General features: G+C 41.4%; 1 protein-coding gene across 2 annotated transcripts; it reads left to right on the top strand.

The window, feature by feature from the left end:
• The first annotated feature begins 6743 nt into the window (after positions 1–6743).
• Positions 6744–14124, top strand: DDX5 (DEAD-box helicase 5). Of its 2 annotated transcripts, none has more exons than XM_060252956.1 (13): positions 6744–7254; positions 8436–8601; positions 8803–8899; positions 8978–9111; positions 9195–9260; positions 9993–10134; positions 10227–10387; positions 10692–10864; positions 11093–11203; positions 11628–11689; positions 11776–11835; positions 12996–13220; positions 13453–14124. In XM_060252956.1, the coding sequence occupies exons 1-13, from the start codon at positions 7247–7249 to the stop codon at positions 13824–13826; spliced, it is 1779 nt and encodes a 592-aa protein (XP_060108939.1). In that variant the 5' UTR covers positions 6744–7246; the 3' UTR covers positions 13827–14124. The 2 variants fall into 2 exon arrangements, with proteins under 2 accessions (XP_060108939.1, XP_060108938.1); XM_060252955.1 differs by having other exon boundaries at positions 6816–7278.
• Positions 14125–17720: the final 3596 nt, after the last annotated feature.

Genomic DNA, 17720 nt, shown 5'->3' with positions numbered 1-17720 from the left:
CAGTAACCTAGTTCCGGTTTATTGTTCCGAGTTACGCTATTTTCAGCCGGGACTGGTTGCGGTGGTAACGAGCCCGTGGGTGTTGGTGGAATTACCCTCGTTCCTCGCCATAGTGCCAAGGCAACGTAGATTACGGCGCGCAAAGTAGGGTACTGGGCGGGAGGACAGCATCTTCCAGACGTTCTTCATTCCCAACAAAATCCGGTTTTGAATGTCATGGGTGTATGCTGTGTGTGTAAAGTGCCGTCAGGTCGCAGCCTGCTTATGGGGAGCCAACAGGGAGCTTTCAAAACAACGGAGTATTGCCTTCCTCTGCAGAGCCTTTCTTGGATGGTTTCCCTTCCAAGTACTGACCGTGCTTAGCTTTCGAGATCTAACGAGACTGGGCTATATACCACTGACCAATTTCGCACTAGAGCTTTAATCCTGGTTTAACTCTATCCCCAAACTGACTTTCTACACTAAAATCATACAATCAGAGAAACCAATTTTATGACTCTATGATTCTATGTTTTCCGTCCCGGCGAATGTCACCTTACCAGCCTTGAAAGATGTAAAACAACAAAAGCTCTAGAGAATGTCCAGACTGCATTTTCTCTCCCCAATGAGTAATACAATAAATTCTCACATATTTGAGATGGTAGGGGGAGGCTTCCTGGGCTCGGGAAAATGTCCTTGCCCTGCCAGTTCCCTTTCTACTACTTAACTCCCCTATCCTTCCGTTTGGACTCTGTTTCTGTTAGTTTAGAAAGGAGAAAGGCAAAAACCATAGGGAGGGGGGTTGACTTGAGTACAGCAATATGCAAGGGAATCTTGCAGTCTGAGGGGATGAGTTGGATGTTCTTAGAAAAGGAGTAGGAATTTTCGAACAGTTTTTTTTTTTTTAGCTGAGTGTTGTGGGTCTATATAAAGCAGGAACATAAAAGGATACCGATATTCTCCCCATAATATTCCCCTTCCTCATTATGGAAGGATACAGCCAAGTCACTTCAGCTGATTCAAGTCGCTTCAGAAAGTCCATAAGACTATATAATTCTAAAGTTTTCTGGAGTTTTGTAGTATTGGCTTCAATGAAACCAATCTACAGTAAGAAACAAATCCTTTTAAAAAATGAAATTTAAATCACTAGCTCATACATTGTCCACAAACATACCATATTAGGTTTTTGCACATTAATAAGCCTAATACTTTGGTTTTGAATTTAGCAATGCTGAGTTCAGTCATATCTGTGATAAAGGTAAAATGAAGACTGATGTATTTTCATAGCATTGTAGGTGTAGTATTTCTCTCTGATCAGGAAAAATCTGCAGTATATGCATATTGAAAATCGCAGGGCAACAAACACACATATTTTTGTATTGGCAGACTCTGTTTCTCTCTTGTATGGTAGAATTTTACTTAAGGATTGTACCTGGGCCTTGGTGCTTACATAAATTATCTATGTTTGACTTTCTGTGGTAACTTATCTTTTGTGGTAATAGTTGCTGCTGTAGTGGTGGTTTGCTGCTTTGACCTGTTGTGTGGGGAACAGCTTTTAAGCCTACAGCTGCAGCTGTACAAGCCTTACCCAAGACCATTCATGTCCCAAGTTTGAGTATCACCACTGTGACTGCAAGTGATGCTGTTCACCTGAACCATGATCATGTTCTGAGGTAGATCAAGATGGGTAGCCACGCTAGTCCATCTGTAGCAGTAGAAAAAAACAAGAGTTCAGTAGCACCTTAAAGACTAAAAAAAATGTTCTGAGGCTTTTACTGGAAGATGTAAGTAAAGAAGGAATATCTTGAGTTTGTGGATTAGAATTTGTTGTTGTTTTCCTCAAGGTGATTCACGTGTTTGAAGAGTTGCTTATTTGTTTGTTTCATTAATTGTCCCATCCTATCCCACCAGGGTGGTACTGATGTAATTACCTTCTAAATAGATATGGAGTTATTGGGATCAGAATTTTCTCAACAGTGAGATAAATTTATTTCACTATAGTCTTAACCCCTAAATGTTTCATGTTAAGCTTCCTCAGTGAGATCTGTACACTGCATGAAGACTGCCAGTGGGGAAGAGCTCACAATCTCCTTAGGCAGCCAATTTCACTGCTAAACTAAAAAAATTTTTTCCTAATATCCATCTGGTACCTTTCCACCCATAATTTAAACCTATTGCTGTGTGTCCTATCCTCTGCTACCAACAGGAACAGCTCCCTGCCCTCCTCCAAAGGCTGTTACATATGTTTTTGTTTAACTCATGTGGTTCTAAGGTTGTCAACTTAAGAATCCACTCAGCTTCCCTTCTAATACGAATCTTAACATTCTGGCTATCAGATCTATATATAGCCCAGAAAATAAATCAGTTGGGGCATGACTGTTCTAAAAAACGTACCAATGGTGCACCTGGGTTTTTTTAAATGTAAGATACCCTGTTTATGTTCCCTAATGAGCACCTTAAGCTTCCTTTTTACTTTACCTGCATATACCGTAATTTCAAACGAGATCTGATCACATAAACTACCCAAACAGAGTCACATGTTGTAAAATGCTTTAGGGCAGGAGTGTCAAATGTGTGGCCAAAGCAGGGCTGAAATTTGGTCCCGCAAGCAACCTCCTTCTGCTTCCTTTCCAGGGCTGCTGCTGCAGCTGTGCCTTACCTTGCTTTCCCCCCCAGCTCCTTCCATGGCTCTTCGCTTCCTGCCTCTTTTCTCTCCCCCCCTCCTTTCCTTCTCACACATACACAGTCACATGGAGAGCTCGAAGATACAAAGAGAAGCCTGCCTCTGCAGCTCTTTCTCTCACACACACTTCTGCTTGTTTCTCTGGGGCTGCTTCTCCTCTTTTGGGAACAGAGAAGGAGAAGAGAGAGACAACAATGCTGGACTCCCATGGCAGATCTAAGACCAACAATGTTTTATTCCAGGTATAAGCTTTTGTGTGCAAGCACACTTCTTCTTTAGAAGGAGGCAGGATGGATGGGTGGGTGAAAGGATGGACTCTTCTAACTCCCTATTTTGATCTCATTTGAAACAGTGTTGAACCAGTTCCTTACAAATTTTCCAGGCTCAGAAGAGGAATGTATTAAATTTCTATTGGCTGATGCTATTCAATGGCAAACCACCCTGTAAAAAGTGCTGTGAAAACATTGTGAAAGCAGTTGGAAACGACTGGTGCTTGCAGAGGAGACTTTTTATTCTAGATGTTACTCTTAAGGTGACTGCTTTTATTTTCTTATCAACAAATATAAGGAAGAAATTAATCTTGGCTGTTAGCCAAATTATGATAATATTACATTTTAGCGCTCAGTTTCTTCATTGTACCTATTATCATATATATTTTAAATTCTGTTTATTTTACTATGTTGGAATGTTTTGATTTTTTTTGTTTGTTTAGATGTGAATTGTGCATTATGGCAGCCAATTCCACTGCTGAACTAAAAAATTTTTTCCTAATATCTATCTGGTACTTTTCCACCCATAATTTCCTCCTTAAAAAAAAATTAGTGAGTTTCTTATCTGGACTTATTTTACTTCAAAAGGATCCTGATTAAGAATTAAAACACTTGGATTGATCCTTATATCTTGGAGAGTGGAGTGATTTCAGATGCCAAAATGATAATAGCACACATTTGTAATAAGGCAGGAAAACTGGCTCTCAATTCAGTCTTGGGCTTCATTATCCATTGCAATTCAGCAGTTTCTTTTTCTAGTCTCCCTTTGAAATTCCTTTATAAGAGCATTGCTACTCTTAGGTCAGCAACTGAGTGTTGTGGTTTCTATTGTCAGGGTTATGTCCATTTATTCTTTGCATCCTCCTGGACTGAATCCTGCTGGATGGAACTGAGACCTAGATTTCCTGTCTACCAACGCTGGTTATCTCCACGGCTACTACTCCTCTGCATATCACACCTAATCTAATCAAGCCTGCTATTGTTATTCATCTGCTATTGCCATTTGACATCTGAAATCAGCTTTACGACGACGTTTATATCTCCAGTACCTTGTGTTACAGTTTTGGGCATGCATGGCTCAGCCCAGCAACATTTATGTAAGATCCAGCCCTCATAACAAACGAATTCCATACCTCTGCTTTATGGTATACTGGGTCTTGTTGTCACGTGGGTTGATAATAATAATAATAATAACTTTTTATTTCTATCCCGCCCTCCCCGCCGGGGCAGGCTCAGGGCGGCTTACAACATAAAATACATTATACATCAGTTTACTTATAAAATCACAGTTAAAACAATTTACAATTATTAAAATTAACAATAGCAATATCAACATGGTACTAAGCGTTACGTCTTCAGCAGAATTCAGTAAATAAGGAGCATTTTCAATGGCACTTCCCGGTTTGTCATTGGTTGAAGGCTATTTTGAAGAGGTGGGTCTTACAGGCCCTACGGAATTGATCTAAGCATCGTAGGGCCCGCACCTCCTCCGGGAGTTGATTCCACAGCAGTGGAGCAGCAATAGAGAAGGCCCGGTCTCGGGTGGCCTTCAATCTGGTCTCCCTTGGCCCAGGGATATTCAGCTGGTTTTTCCCAGCTGACCTCAGCGCTCTCTGGGGCTCATATGGGGAAATATTTCATAAAACTTGTGAATCTGCAAAAAGTACAATTTGTACAGGGAAAATGACCACTTGGTAAGCTAGATCCTGATAAGGTTTTTTTATGAGTTAGTAGGCTGAAATGTGTTACCATGTACTAATTTGTCCTTCAAACTAGAAGTCTTCTTAAAAGCCATAAATAACTTCTTTTTTTGTACACAAAGGTATATCATACAACATGTTCCATTTCTATAAATGCTTCTATTCAATCCAACATTGATGAGATTACAAGTAAGACTACATATAACCTTCCTTGAATCATTTTTTTCCTAAGCAGCATCTCCCTCTTGCAGAAAACAGCCTTGAGATAAGCAGACTGCAGTGTTGTTTTAGGATACCCTTTCCTTGCCAGGTTGTGTCTCAGAGTCAGAGCTTCTCCATGGAAATCCTGAACATTAGTACAGTTCCTTCTAATTCTTAGCAACTGAATGAATGGTAAATTTTGTTTAATATAAACAATATGATTACTTTTAAAATATGGGAAAGAGTTGGTTTCTTGTGCAGTACAGCTGACAATTTAACAACCTTAACAACCATGGTATTTAAAAAAATATTTTATTTGCATTTAATTCAAACTGCAGGTTCTCAATCATTATATTCATCTTTTTATGGAATGTCTGAAGGTGATTATGGCTGCCCTTCCATAGCAAAAAGACAACTATGTAATGCCACAATATTTTGATGTAATTATTACAATTCATTCATGTGAAAATAATTGAGAATTATTCAGAAAATTACTAAGAGCCTCATTCTGCCCACTTGCAAATAATACCTGTGCTTTATAGGGCTATGCGTAAATTCCCTTATGCCAGAAACTTGAAAGGCACTTATTTTAGCTTGACCATAAGATTCCACTGCCCATGGGATTTTCACCTTTCCCCTTCCCCAAAGCACTCTTGTACCTTTAACAGCAGGAAAACAGTCACCTTTGTCAGATACTAATTTTCCCAGCACAGAAATGCCATGATGTGAAAAACTTAACCAGCTGAAGTATTACTTGCAATGCAGCTTTTAAGGCAGAAGAGCCCAGCTGAGAAGACTGTGGCAACCCTAGCTATCCATGGATTCAAACATCTTTTGGAATACTGTACAACAGATGACAAGTTCTTATGCATATATCTTACTTCCCAACCAGTTTAGTATAGTGGTTAAGTGTGTGGACTCTTATCTAGGAGGTTTGATTCCCCATTTCTCAACATGCAACTGCTGGAGTGACCTTGGGCCAGTCACAAGTTCTCTCAGAGCTGTTCTCTCAAGAGCAGTTTCTGTCAATGCTCTCTCAGCTCCGCCTACCTCACAGGGTGTCTATTGTGGGATGGGGAAGGGAAAGGAGATAGTAAGCCACTTTGAGACTTCTTTGTATAGCGAAGGGCAGGGTTTGAATCCAATCTCTTCCTCATTCAAAATCTGATTCTTTCGATTTTCTTACTGAAGACTTGCAATGTAGTTACAGCCTGACTTTTTTTTTAAAAAAGGCACTAGAGTAGTACACTTTATTTTAGTTATGTGATTATAATCTGTTATAGTATGACCTCTGAAATACTTAATTCCTGGGTCACATATGCCTTCACATCACTTAAATACTTGGTGGGGAATACATAAAACCACTACACTGAAAAGCACACCTTTGAGTTGAGAGAACACCAGTTAACTTGTGCAGTTATGAGCTGCAGTATCTGATTGAGCTACTGGCAGAGTTAGCCAATCGGCTTAGAGTTCCTTTATTTGACATAGTGTATGTACACTGAGGGTTTTTGTTATTGTTTGGATTTTTATCATATCGATTAAAACATCTTACCATTAATTCCAGAAGAGCCAGTTAGTGGCACTTAGTCCCATTGATTGTATGCTGTGCTCTGGCAAAGCAATTGTAATAAACTTCTGACAATTTATTAAAACGTTTTTAAAAAAAAAAAAAAAAAGAGGGAAGGAGGCCATTGCAAGTTTTGAAAAGCTTCTTTCAATCTTCAGAAATCGGAGACGCTCATATTTTTTATTATTGTTAAATATCATTGGAATGGGGTTTAAAAAAAAAAAAGAATTAAACATAAGGGCCGTTTTTCCGCTCGCTAGAGGCTGCCAGGCAAGCGGAAAATACCTCCCCCCCCCGCCGGTCTTTCTAAACAAAGCTGCAACGTCCCCAAGAGGCAAATCGATCTGCGCACGCGTGGAGAACTGGCGTTCTGAGTTGTGGTTGGTGAGAAACCGAAAAGGCACGCAAGAGGGGGGGTTGTGCACGCGGGACTGAACTGCGTGCAACAGCTGAGAGGGAGCTGGCGTGCTGACAACCCGAGCTGAGAAGGGCGCTTCCGTTAATTCCTGAAAGAGATGAAAAACTGGCGCGCCGGCCGGTCAGCTTCGCCAAACACAGCGAGGCGTTCATAGGCCAGCAGACAGGCCCAGCCTTAGCCCCGCCTCTTTTAAAGCGAAGAGAATTTTCAGCCGCCCGCCCCAGTCTAGAACGGGAGGGGGCGGTACCTTTAATGACGTCACTAGCCGGCTTCCCAACATTCGCAGCGGCGCCGGCTATATAACCGGCATCCGGCTCCTCGGACACTCCCGGTTTCCTCGCCCTCGACATCGGCTTCGGAGTTACATTTGACCGGTCCTGCCTGCCCTCCATCGTTGTCGAGACCTTCTTGATCGCCATTATCGTCATGCCTGGGTATTCCAGTGAGAGGGATCGCGGGTGAGCCGTGGGGCTTAGCTGGCTTGGCTCCCGGTCGCCGTGGTGGCTAAGACTAGTTGGCTCTTCTCGGGGGCGGAGAGTGGGGTGGTTAAAATGGCGGCGGCGAAGACGGAACGAGGATTCTCTCCCCCCCCCCCCGCCGTGTCCTCGTTTTTCGGCCGCCTGCGCAAAAGACTGCGCGTTGGGGATAAGGAGAGAGGCTCTTGGGTGGAGGTGCTTAATGTTGGGCAGGAAAGATGATCGCGAAGGACGCGGGAGGGGGCTCTAGAGGCCATCCCTGCTGCTAAACTAGCATCGGTAGGGAAGGAAATACGTCAGAAGTGCCATTCGGGGAAATGGGTGTGGGAAAAACAGCCGTATGAAACTGCCGCCTCTTCTGCTCTCTCTCTCTAAAACCGGCTTCCATTTGCCTTTTGTCTAATTCGAGCGGATGTTAATGGCTGGCCCCGCCACGCGGTGACTAAAGGAAAATCAAAATGCCGGCGGTGGCTGCTCCCGCCTTTGTTCTTCCCTCCCTCGCCAGTTTTTTTCCTTTTCTCCATCCCCGCCCAGGAGTTAAAATGGATGCGCCTGCGAGAAAATGTGGCGTAGACGGGAAAAAAAAAACAAAAGGGAAACGCCGCAGTGTGTTTCCTTTGTGTGGGAAACGACGCTGCTGGTGCCTCCCTCCCACCGTCGGCTTTTTCCCGAACGCACATTTTACAGACGCTTAGCTTAGATTTCGAGGGAATTTAATGAAAGAGACACAGGCGGGTAAACCTTCCGATATTTAGCCAAGTGTAAAAGCACTATAGGAACTGGGTTCTCTTCCCCCCCCTCCCCCAATAAAGGAAAGCGATGGTGCTTCAAAAACCAAGCTTTTTACCGGAACCCTGTAGGTTTCGTAATCAATACCCGCCCCCTTCGTGAACGTGACGCAGAGGGGGGAGTGCCTTGCAGCTAATTAGGATTTTTTGTTTTGTGGTAACCACACAGTGTTGATCAGTTTGAAGATACACGTCTAGATATTTTTGAGTTTCCTGCCTACTGTTTAATGATACATTTGAACCATACTATATTAGCATTGGGGCTTGCTTAGAAATAACTGAAAATCTCACAGCAGTTCTTTGAACTTGCTGTTTACTTGTGCCTCTTACATGTAAAATTTGCCTTAACAGGTTTGGTGGCCCTCGTTTTGGAGGCAGTAGAGGGGGATCATTAGGCGGAAAGAAGTTTGGAAATCCTGGAGAAAAGCTTACAAAGAAAAAATGGAATCTAGACGAACTTCCCAAATTTGAGAAAAACTTCTACCAGGAACATCCTGATGTGGCAAGACGTGCTATGGTATGAAGTTTCTCGTATCTTATGTTGCTTGAGTTTGCAGTGTTAAAATATACTGAAATCATACCTTTGTTATAGAATTGTTGTGCTGACAATTTATTTGGCATAGGGATATTACTGATTTTTGTAACTACAGTAGGATTATTGTAGCAATATAAATTTAGGTTGACTGCACTGACTAGGTGGGTTTTACTTTCTTTACAGCAAGAGATTGAACAATACAGAGCAAGTAAAGAAATTACAGTTAAAGGCCATAGCTGTCCAAAGCCAGTTATGAACTTTTATGAAGCTAACTTTCCTGGTAAGTAGGACTACCCTGGGAGTACAGTATCCCTGTCTAATACGCATTTAGCTTAACTAATTCATTTTTGTCCCACAGCAAATGTTATGGAGGTAATTCAAAGACAGAACTTCACTGAACCAACTGCAATTCAGGCACAAGGTTGGCCTGTTGCCTTGAGTGGACTGGATATGGTTGGCGTAGCACAAACTGGATCAGGGAAAACTCTTTCTGTGAGTAATGGCTGGATATACTAGGGATGAAATAAATTTGCAGTGTTTTATATACAAAACTTACACATTTATTTTCTCAACAGTATTTGTTGCCTGCCATAGTCCACATAAATCATCAGCCATTCCTGGAACGAGGAGATGGGCCTATTGTAAGTATTGACATAATGAAGCTTAAATTTCTCTTCTATTTGTCCTTGAATATCACTGCTGTATAATTACTGGTAATCCTTTGAATTCTCCTGGTGAAATATGTGTTATTTATCTGCCATATCTGTTTATTAGTAGGTATGGAAAATTAACAAAAACGTGGGCTTTGGTTCAGTAGAAACTTTGGTCCACTGATTCCTGTGTCTCACTGCAAACTCCTGACTCCCCCCCTCAAACTTTAAGGTGGTTCCCTGCCCCCCAAGCAATGTTCCCTCTAAGTTGAGTTGATGTGAGCTAGCTCACAGTTTTTTGCCTCTGGCTCACACTTTTTTTTTGTCTTAGCTCAGGAAAAATGGAACCAGAAAAAAACTAATTTAGGCAATAGCTCACATCTTTAATACCAGTAGCTCACACAGTAGAATTTTTGCTCAGAAGACTCCACAGCTTAGAGGGAGTATTGCCCCCAAGAACACATTCAAAGTCATTTAGGCCATAGCAGGATGATGGGAGGCAGGGAAGCTGTCCTCTTGGATAGATATTACTTTTATCTCTGAAAATTACTGGTAGATCCAAGCCCATCGATCACAATGGTAACTGCTAGAAACAAAACAATTAATTGCTTCAGAGTAAAATTCCTTGTTCCCATATGTGCAGTGCCTGAATTTGTAAGATCTGAATTATGCTGAACATTCCCAGAACACAGCTTGACGTTGTATTTGCATCTCTGTTCATAGTGTCTGGTGCTGGCACCAACTCGAGAACTGGCTCAGCAAGTGCAGCAAGTGGCTGCAGAATATGGTAGAGCTTGCCGTTTGAAGTCTACTTGTATTTATGGAGGTGCTCCCAAGGGACCACAAATACGTGACCTGGAAAGAGGTATAAAGTCAGCATATAGACTGAATGTTAAGTCTGCGTATGATAGCTTTATAGACCATTTAGAGAAATGACTGTTTCTGTCTTTGCTTCAGGTGTAGAAATTTGCATTGCAACGCCTGGGAGGCTCATAGATTTTTTGGAAGCTGGGAAAACTAACCTCAGGAGATGCACTTATCTTGTACTTGATGAAGCTGACCGGATGCTTGATATGGGATTTGAACCTCAAATCCGGAAAATTGTAGAACAGATTAGAGTAAGTATTTAAAAAGGTACAAACACCGAGTTGTTACCAACCCATAGGGTGACATCACATGATGATTTCTTGGTAGACTTTTTATAGGATAGTTTACCATTGCATTCATTCCCCAGTTATCTACACTTTATCCCCAGCAAGTTCATTTTACCGAACTTAAGAAGGATGGAAGGCTGAAAGATGGTCACATTTCACTTAATGTACCAAGACAACTGGGGAACCATATTCAAATTTCCATCTGCTCAGATATGGTGGGAAAGGGAAGCTAAACTGTCTTTAATATTAAATGTCAACTTATTTTCAGCCTGACAGACAGACACTGATGTGGAGTGCAACATGGCCTAAAGAAGTGAGGCAGCTTGCAGAAGACTTCTTAAAAGAATATGTGCACATCAACATTGGTGCATTGGAGCTAAGTGCCAACCACAATATTCTACAGATAGTGGATGTGTGTCATGATGTAGAGAAGGATGATAAGTAAGTAAAACTGGAAAGGTTTGCTTTCACTTTGAAGCATAAGGCATAGCTGAAATTTTTATTTTATTTATATCCCACCCTCCCCTAATGGGCTTAGGGCAGGTTTTATAATACTTCTATAGATTTTGGTATCATTTGCAAGGGCATATTTTGAGTCTTCTGTTATAACAATGTAAATTGCATGCAGATTAATTCAGTCCTCTAACTAGAGTATTTTTCTTGTGAAAGGCTCATTCGGTTGATGGAGGAAATTATGAGTGAGAAAGAAAACAAGACAATTGTGTTTGTGGAGACCAAAAGAAGATGTGATGATCTTACTAGAAAAATGAGGAGAGATGGGTAAGGACTTTGCCCCTGTGACTTAAACCAGTTTTGGTACTTACAGATGCAGTACAATCTTAAATTTGTAATATGTACCTATTAGGTGATCTTATTTTCAGCTGTGTAGCTTAGCTATGTTGGTTTTTCAGCTGTGGTATTGTACTTCTAGTACAGGACTAGAAGTCCTATGCAGTTTTCCTTAATATCCCAAACTCCCCTTGATACTAGTGGGGGGGGGGGAGCTAGATGTGGTATTGTCTTGCCATAGTTTATACTAGTATACAACCATTGTTCTGTACAAAGAGTCATGGAAAATTATTGTCTAGACATGGATTCTGATGAAAAGATTCCAAATGTTAATCATACCTCCATGGCATGGGGGGTGTTAGGGAGATCACTGGTTAATTTATATGGGATTAATTACAATATAATATAATTACAGGTGGCCAGCAATGGGTATACATGGTGACAAAAGTCAGCAGGAGCGAGACTGGGTTCTAAATGGTGAGTGATTTGGTCTGATGGCTATTCAAATATGTGAATATTCTCCCAGTTGTTGGATGTAGAAATTAATTGGTTTGTCTTTACAGAATTCAAACATGGGAAGGCTCCTATCCTGATTGCTACAGATGTTGCTTCCAGAGGTCTAGGTTAGTAATCTCTTGCTTGGGTGATGCATTTAATTTAAAGAAAGTGCATTGCTTTCTTTAACCTCTGCATTTTTCTAAGTTTTTTTCACATAAAGGTGCAGTCTTTGTGGCAAGGCCTAGGCATGACAATCGGAGGACTCGAGGGGGATGGAGGACTAGTGGAAGTGATCGTCTGGACGCTTCCAGTCCAATAGAGAGGTGAAAGTTGAGCATTGTGTGCCAGTAATCTTCAAAAGGCAAAGACTAAAACTACGACCCCATAAACTGTTCTCTCATGGAACGGTAGCTTCATTCACAGTTCACTTTTTGTCTGGTTATTTCCACTGTTCCATGATTTTGCATGACTGCCATGGTGCACTGCTGTTTAGTTTGTGTGCATACTGTTTGCTGTGGTCCATGAGTCTTTGGATTTCAGTGAGTTTGCTGAAATGTCGAAGAATAATTAAACTACGGTGGTCTCTTTTTTTTTTTTTTCAACCCTTGAAATGGAGAGAGCAGCTTTAAAATGTACTGAGCCTTGTACAAATTGGTGAGTACTGGCACATGAAATTTGAAAGTCCACCTCTCATTTACAAGTTGGGGTGGGAAAGCACTGGCTTTTCAAACCTGGAGTTCCTCCGTCAACTATACCCTAACCGTCATGTCGAGACCTGCCAGAGAGAGACTCAAGTGAACGCTGGCTTCTTGGAAGCGCTTGCCTAGACGAGACACAGTGCATGAAAACAACTTTATGACCTTTCGAGGACAGGTATGTTTTTCTTGCAGCTGCGGTTGAAAGGTCTTGGCAAGACAAGCAGTGTGGCCATCTTTTAGAGCTTCTGGTGTGTGGCAAGACCTCATTTTTATACGGAGGTCCTTGGGAGCACATGAAGAGGCTACTGTGAACTTAGTGGTCTTACTGCAAGAAGCATTCAGATGTCACTTGACGTATAGGGCATTCTGTGGTAAGGCATTAGATCACAGAGTGAATTACAAAAGTTCAGAGGCAATATGCATCCTTGTTCTCAGGAGCCTTTTTTTTTTTTGCAGAAATAGATAATTAACATTCTTTTCAGCATTTAGCATCTTACAGCTATTATTGTCTAACTTGCTTTTTCATCTGGCTGTTGTGGTGTGCAAAATTGTGTACATTGCTTTTGCTGCACTGCAACACTTTACAGATGTGGAAGATGTGAAATTTGTCATCAATTATGACTACCCTAACTCCTCTGAGGACTATATCCACCGAATTGGACGAACTGCCCGCAGTACCAAAACAGGCACAGCATACACATTTTTTACACCTAATAATATTAAGCAAGTAAGCGACCTCATCTCTGTACTTCGTGAAGCTAATCAAGCAATCAACCCCAAATTGCTCCAGTTGGTTGAAGACAGAGGTTCAGGTAACTCTTAATTTTATTTGTGGTACTTCAACTATAGCTATTAAAAAGCATTGCCTTTTGTGGACTAAATATTAAGTTTTATCATATTGAAAGCTGCAAGGTAACTGCAGTGTAACTGTTCGGTCTGTGTTGGAAGACAGCACCTCTCCCATTTTACCAAGTCAAATGTTTTGGAAGAGGAAGTGAATTTCCTGTGCTGCTGTATTCCTGATTTTTCCTTTAATCTCTGCAGGTCGTTCCAGAGGTGACCGACGTGACAGATATTCAACGGGCAAAAGAGGTGGATTTGGTTTTAGAGAGAGGGAAAACTTTGAAAGAACCTATGGTGCAGTGGGCAAGAGAGACTTTGGTGCAAAAGCTCAGAATGGTGGCTATGGTGCTCAAAGTTTTGGTAATGGGACTGCCTTTGGAAACAACTTTGGAGCAACTGGCATGCAGGGTGGCTTTAGGGCCGGCACTCCAGCTTATCAGAATGGCTATGATCAACAGTACGGAAATAACATGGCAAACATGCATGGTGCAATGAACCAACAGCAGTACGCATACCCTGCAACTGGCGCTACACCAATGATAGGTTATCCAATGCCAGCAAATTATACCCAATAACTTAGAAGTATATTTAAGTGTCTTGTTTTTTCATAATTGCTCTTTATATTGTGTGTTACTGAGACAGGATAGTTATTTAAAATCTTGTGGAACATGCAGCAGTGTCTGCAGTGCAGCAGTAATTATGGTGCACTTTTCCGCTATTTAAGTTTAATATTCTCTACATTCCTGAAACGATTTTTAGTTTTTTGTACTAGAAAATGCAGGCAGTGTTTTCACAAAGTAAATGTACAGTGATTTGAAATACAACAACAGAAGGCAATGCATGGCCTTCCAATAAAAGTATTTGAAAATGGAATTTGTTGGGTCTTCAGTGGTATGAAGTATGTGAAACAAGACATACATAGTAAAGCCACCCTACAACACATGCTACTACAGTAGTAATTGTTGCAAGTTTAACAGCATTATCTCTGAAAGAGAAAAACTTATTTGCAAAGTTTGCTTGGAAGTTCAAAAAGAATACTGCAGACTAATTTGTCAGTTGTCCTAGACTGTATTTCAATGGAAGTAGTGGGTTTAGGTATACGGGTCATATGGTTTCCATTCACGCATGCTTGTACTGTGCAAGTAATTACTAGTGTAGGCTCTATATTCCATTTAGTGGGTGTCTTTTTGAAAGCCAGTAAAATCTGGCAAGTTTGACTTCTTACTCAAAATTATTTAGTAGGGAGAAAGAAATAGCCCTAAGGGTGCTTTCATTGTGCTAATGAGAAATTCCTTTCTGCATTCTATAAGAGCCTAACGGTGTTTCTTACAGTTCATATATTGAAGTGGCAGTGGGCTACGTAACTATTAACTAAAAGATGCAAAGTTTCCAAAACTGGAATTATTGATAGCAGTGAGAAACAGTAACTGGACTTAATGTTTTAATAACTTAACAGCCCAAGTTAGCAAAACCTAGTGTCTTAACTGGATCAAGGCATTCCAACACCAAAGAACCCCAACCTTGCCTGATTATTATTACCATAGTTACTTTAATAAACCTTATACCTATCACCTTGTTCATTAATGTGCGGATTTAAAACAATTTGAAGCTTTAGGTATAATTTAAAATGGGAGAGACAGTTGCCAGAAGAAGTAATACTGGTTGGGAAGGCAGAGATCTTGAAGGCTATTATGCTCCCCACATTTGACTGGGTTCTTGTGACCCTTGTGAATTCAGTTAAGAGCCTTGGGGTTGTACTGGGCTGAACGTTATTGCTGGGGAAGCAAGTTAATACAGTTACAAAAAAAGGCATCCTGCCAACTCAGGCTAGCTCAAAAAATGACCTCTTGATGCACCTGATCTGGCCACCTGAATCCATGCCACAGTGACAAGATGCATTGTATATTAGTCTTCCCTCAAAATCCATTTGGAAATAATGTCTGGTGTAGAATGCCACAGCTAGATGGAACATGCATGTTACTCCCATTCTGCAGTCACTCCACTGGCTGCCCATCAGTTACAGGGTTCAATTTAAGGTATTGGCTACCACATACAAAGCCCTTCAGGGCCTTTGACCCTCATATCCGCAAGACCATCTCCTATGCTCTGCTGTGACACCTTTGCTCATTTGAACAGGGCCTTCTGCAGGTACCAACCTGCAAACAGGCAAAATCAATTTCCTGTATATGTGCCTTCTCCCTTGTGGGCCCCACCTTGCAGAACATGAGGTCAGGAAGGCTCCCAGGCTTTCTGCAAATTATGCAAGGTCAGGCTTTCTGCAAATTATGCAAGCAATAAGGTAGCACTGCAAAAATTATTCACACACAGGCCTCAGATTCAGCAGGAGCTCACATGAGTATAGCTCCTGAACTTTTCTGAGGGTTCCTCCTCCTCCCCATCTACCTTGTCTATTGAATAGTAGGTGCAGCTGCATAACAATCCCTGGATTAGGAGAGTGGCAGCCAGCCACCAGGAGCTTTGCCACACCCCCAGCAGCCCTCATTAACCCCTGGAGAAGCCCACACTGTCCTTTCTCCACTTACGTGATTTTGGGTGGTGGGTGGGTGGCTTGCTGGCCTTTTGACTGGGGAGATGCCCCAGGAGAGCCTCAGGCGAGCAAGACCTGCTTGGACTGGGTGGATCCCTTTATAGCTTGTAAACTGGATCCTAGTGTGTGATCTTGTATCATTTTATGTATCATGTTAACATTTATGCTTCATTTCTGCTTTTTAGATTTCTGTTACGTTCTACAATCTAAATCCTAATTCATTGTCCATTGAATGGAGAGGCAGACTATAAATAATATAAATAAAACTTATCTTTTGTTGTATGATATAGCTTGACTTTAAAGAAGTTTGTACAGTCCTGTTTGAAACAGTTTAACACTACTAAGCCTAGCCCAATCTCATAAAATCTCAGAAGCCAAGCAGGCTTAGCCTTGATTAGAATTTGGATGGTTGGCCACCAAGGAAAGCCAGGGTTGCTACACAAAGGCAGGTAACAGCAAATCACCTCTGAACTTCTCTTGCCTTGAGATCGCCATAAGTCAGCTGCAACTTGACAGCACTTTCCACCACCACCAAACTCTCAGGTTGGCTTGAACATGAGAAGCTTAGTACTATAGTAGTAACTGCTGGGTAGGAAGCTATCCCACAAGCATTAGTGGTGCGCCTAAGCTGTTAAGGGCTTTCTCCTTGACCAGATTCTTTCACAACACATATAAGCTCCAGCTATAGCAGATCATATACAAAGATTAGTGTCCTAAACTGCAGTGAAAGGGGAGAGAAGATGGGTCGGGAGACTTGTTATACTCGTTATCAAGCAGCAGTGCTCTTCCCCTCATGCAACTGATGCCGTATCTTTTGGAGGAGGGGAAAACACTTTATGTTTACATCCTGCAGTGTTCAGAGTATTTTTGACACAATTTTGAGAGACAAACCCCTCACTGACTTTTTTCAAGCCTCAATAACCAAAAGCCTGTGAGATGGGGCATGATAACATAAATCCAGAGCTTTTTATGAGCAGGAACACACACGGACGTAATTCCGGCTGGCTAATCATCAGGGTTATGGCCTAATATGCAAATGAGTTCCTGCTGGGCTTTTCCCTACAAAACTGGAAATCTAGGTGACATCACAGGGTGTGGCCTAAGATGCAAATGTGTTCCTGCTAGGCTTTTTCTACCAAAAAAGCCTTGTGTAAACCTATTGCAGAATCCCAGGTATACCAGATTTTTACACACAGATCTACTAGATTCATAATTTCCACAGGTATCTGTGGCTTCTAAATTTTTTATTTCAAAAGTGCATGGGACGGAATTATAAATGTCTTCACATTAAGTATTACTGTGGTTGAGAAGTGTTAACAAAGTCTCATTTTTACCCCTGTGACTTCATAAGTGCTGAGTCCCAGTCAGTCATATACTGGATTCTGGAATGTGGCAATTAGGATTTTGTGATTCACCAGAACAAGAACATGGCTGATGTTTCTCCATAACGGGCTCAGCAAGCTTAATACTGCTTCACTGTAAGCTCCACCTAAAGGAAGGTAGGTTATGATGATGCTTTAGCAAATGTTGCCTGATGGAAATTTCCAATGGATTGCTGATGAGTCAGGCTGTGCCAGAGCAGAATTGGTAACACTGGCAGAACAGAGAACGCGCCATTTTAAATTTAGCTTACTGATTAGTAACATTTTGGGGCAGTAGGACACAGGAATGTATGCTTAATGTTTGGAAGTCCTTAGCGTTAAAAGTACAGTTCTCAAAATCAAAAGTTACCTTGTTTGGGTACTGTTTCCATTTTCACCAATAAAATCGATAGCTTCCAAACAAAAGTTAAAATATCTTTCTATGGAAAATATGCAATGCATGTAAATTAATTCACTTGATTTTCATATACAATTAGCATACTCTGGATTGTGTGTTATATGTAATCATTAAAGCAATAGGACTATAGTGTGTCTACAAC

Source organism: Heteronotia binoei, chromosome 13 (genome assembly GCF_032191835.1).
Source record: "Heteronotia binoei isolate CCM8104 ecotype False Entrance Well chromosome 13, APGP_CSIRO_Hbin_v1, whole genome shotgun sequence".
NCBI lineage: Eukaryota > Metazoa > Chordata > Lepidosauria > Squamata > Gekkonidae > Heteronotia > Heteronotia binoei.
This window is presented reverse-complemented; position numbering and strand designations above follow the sequence as displayed.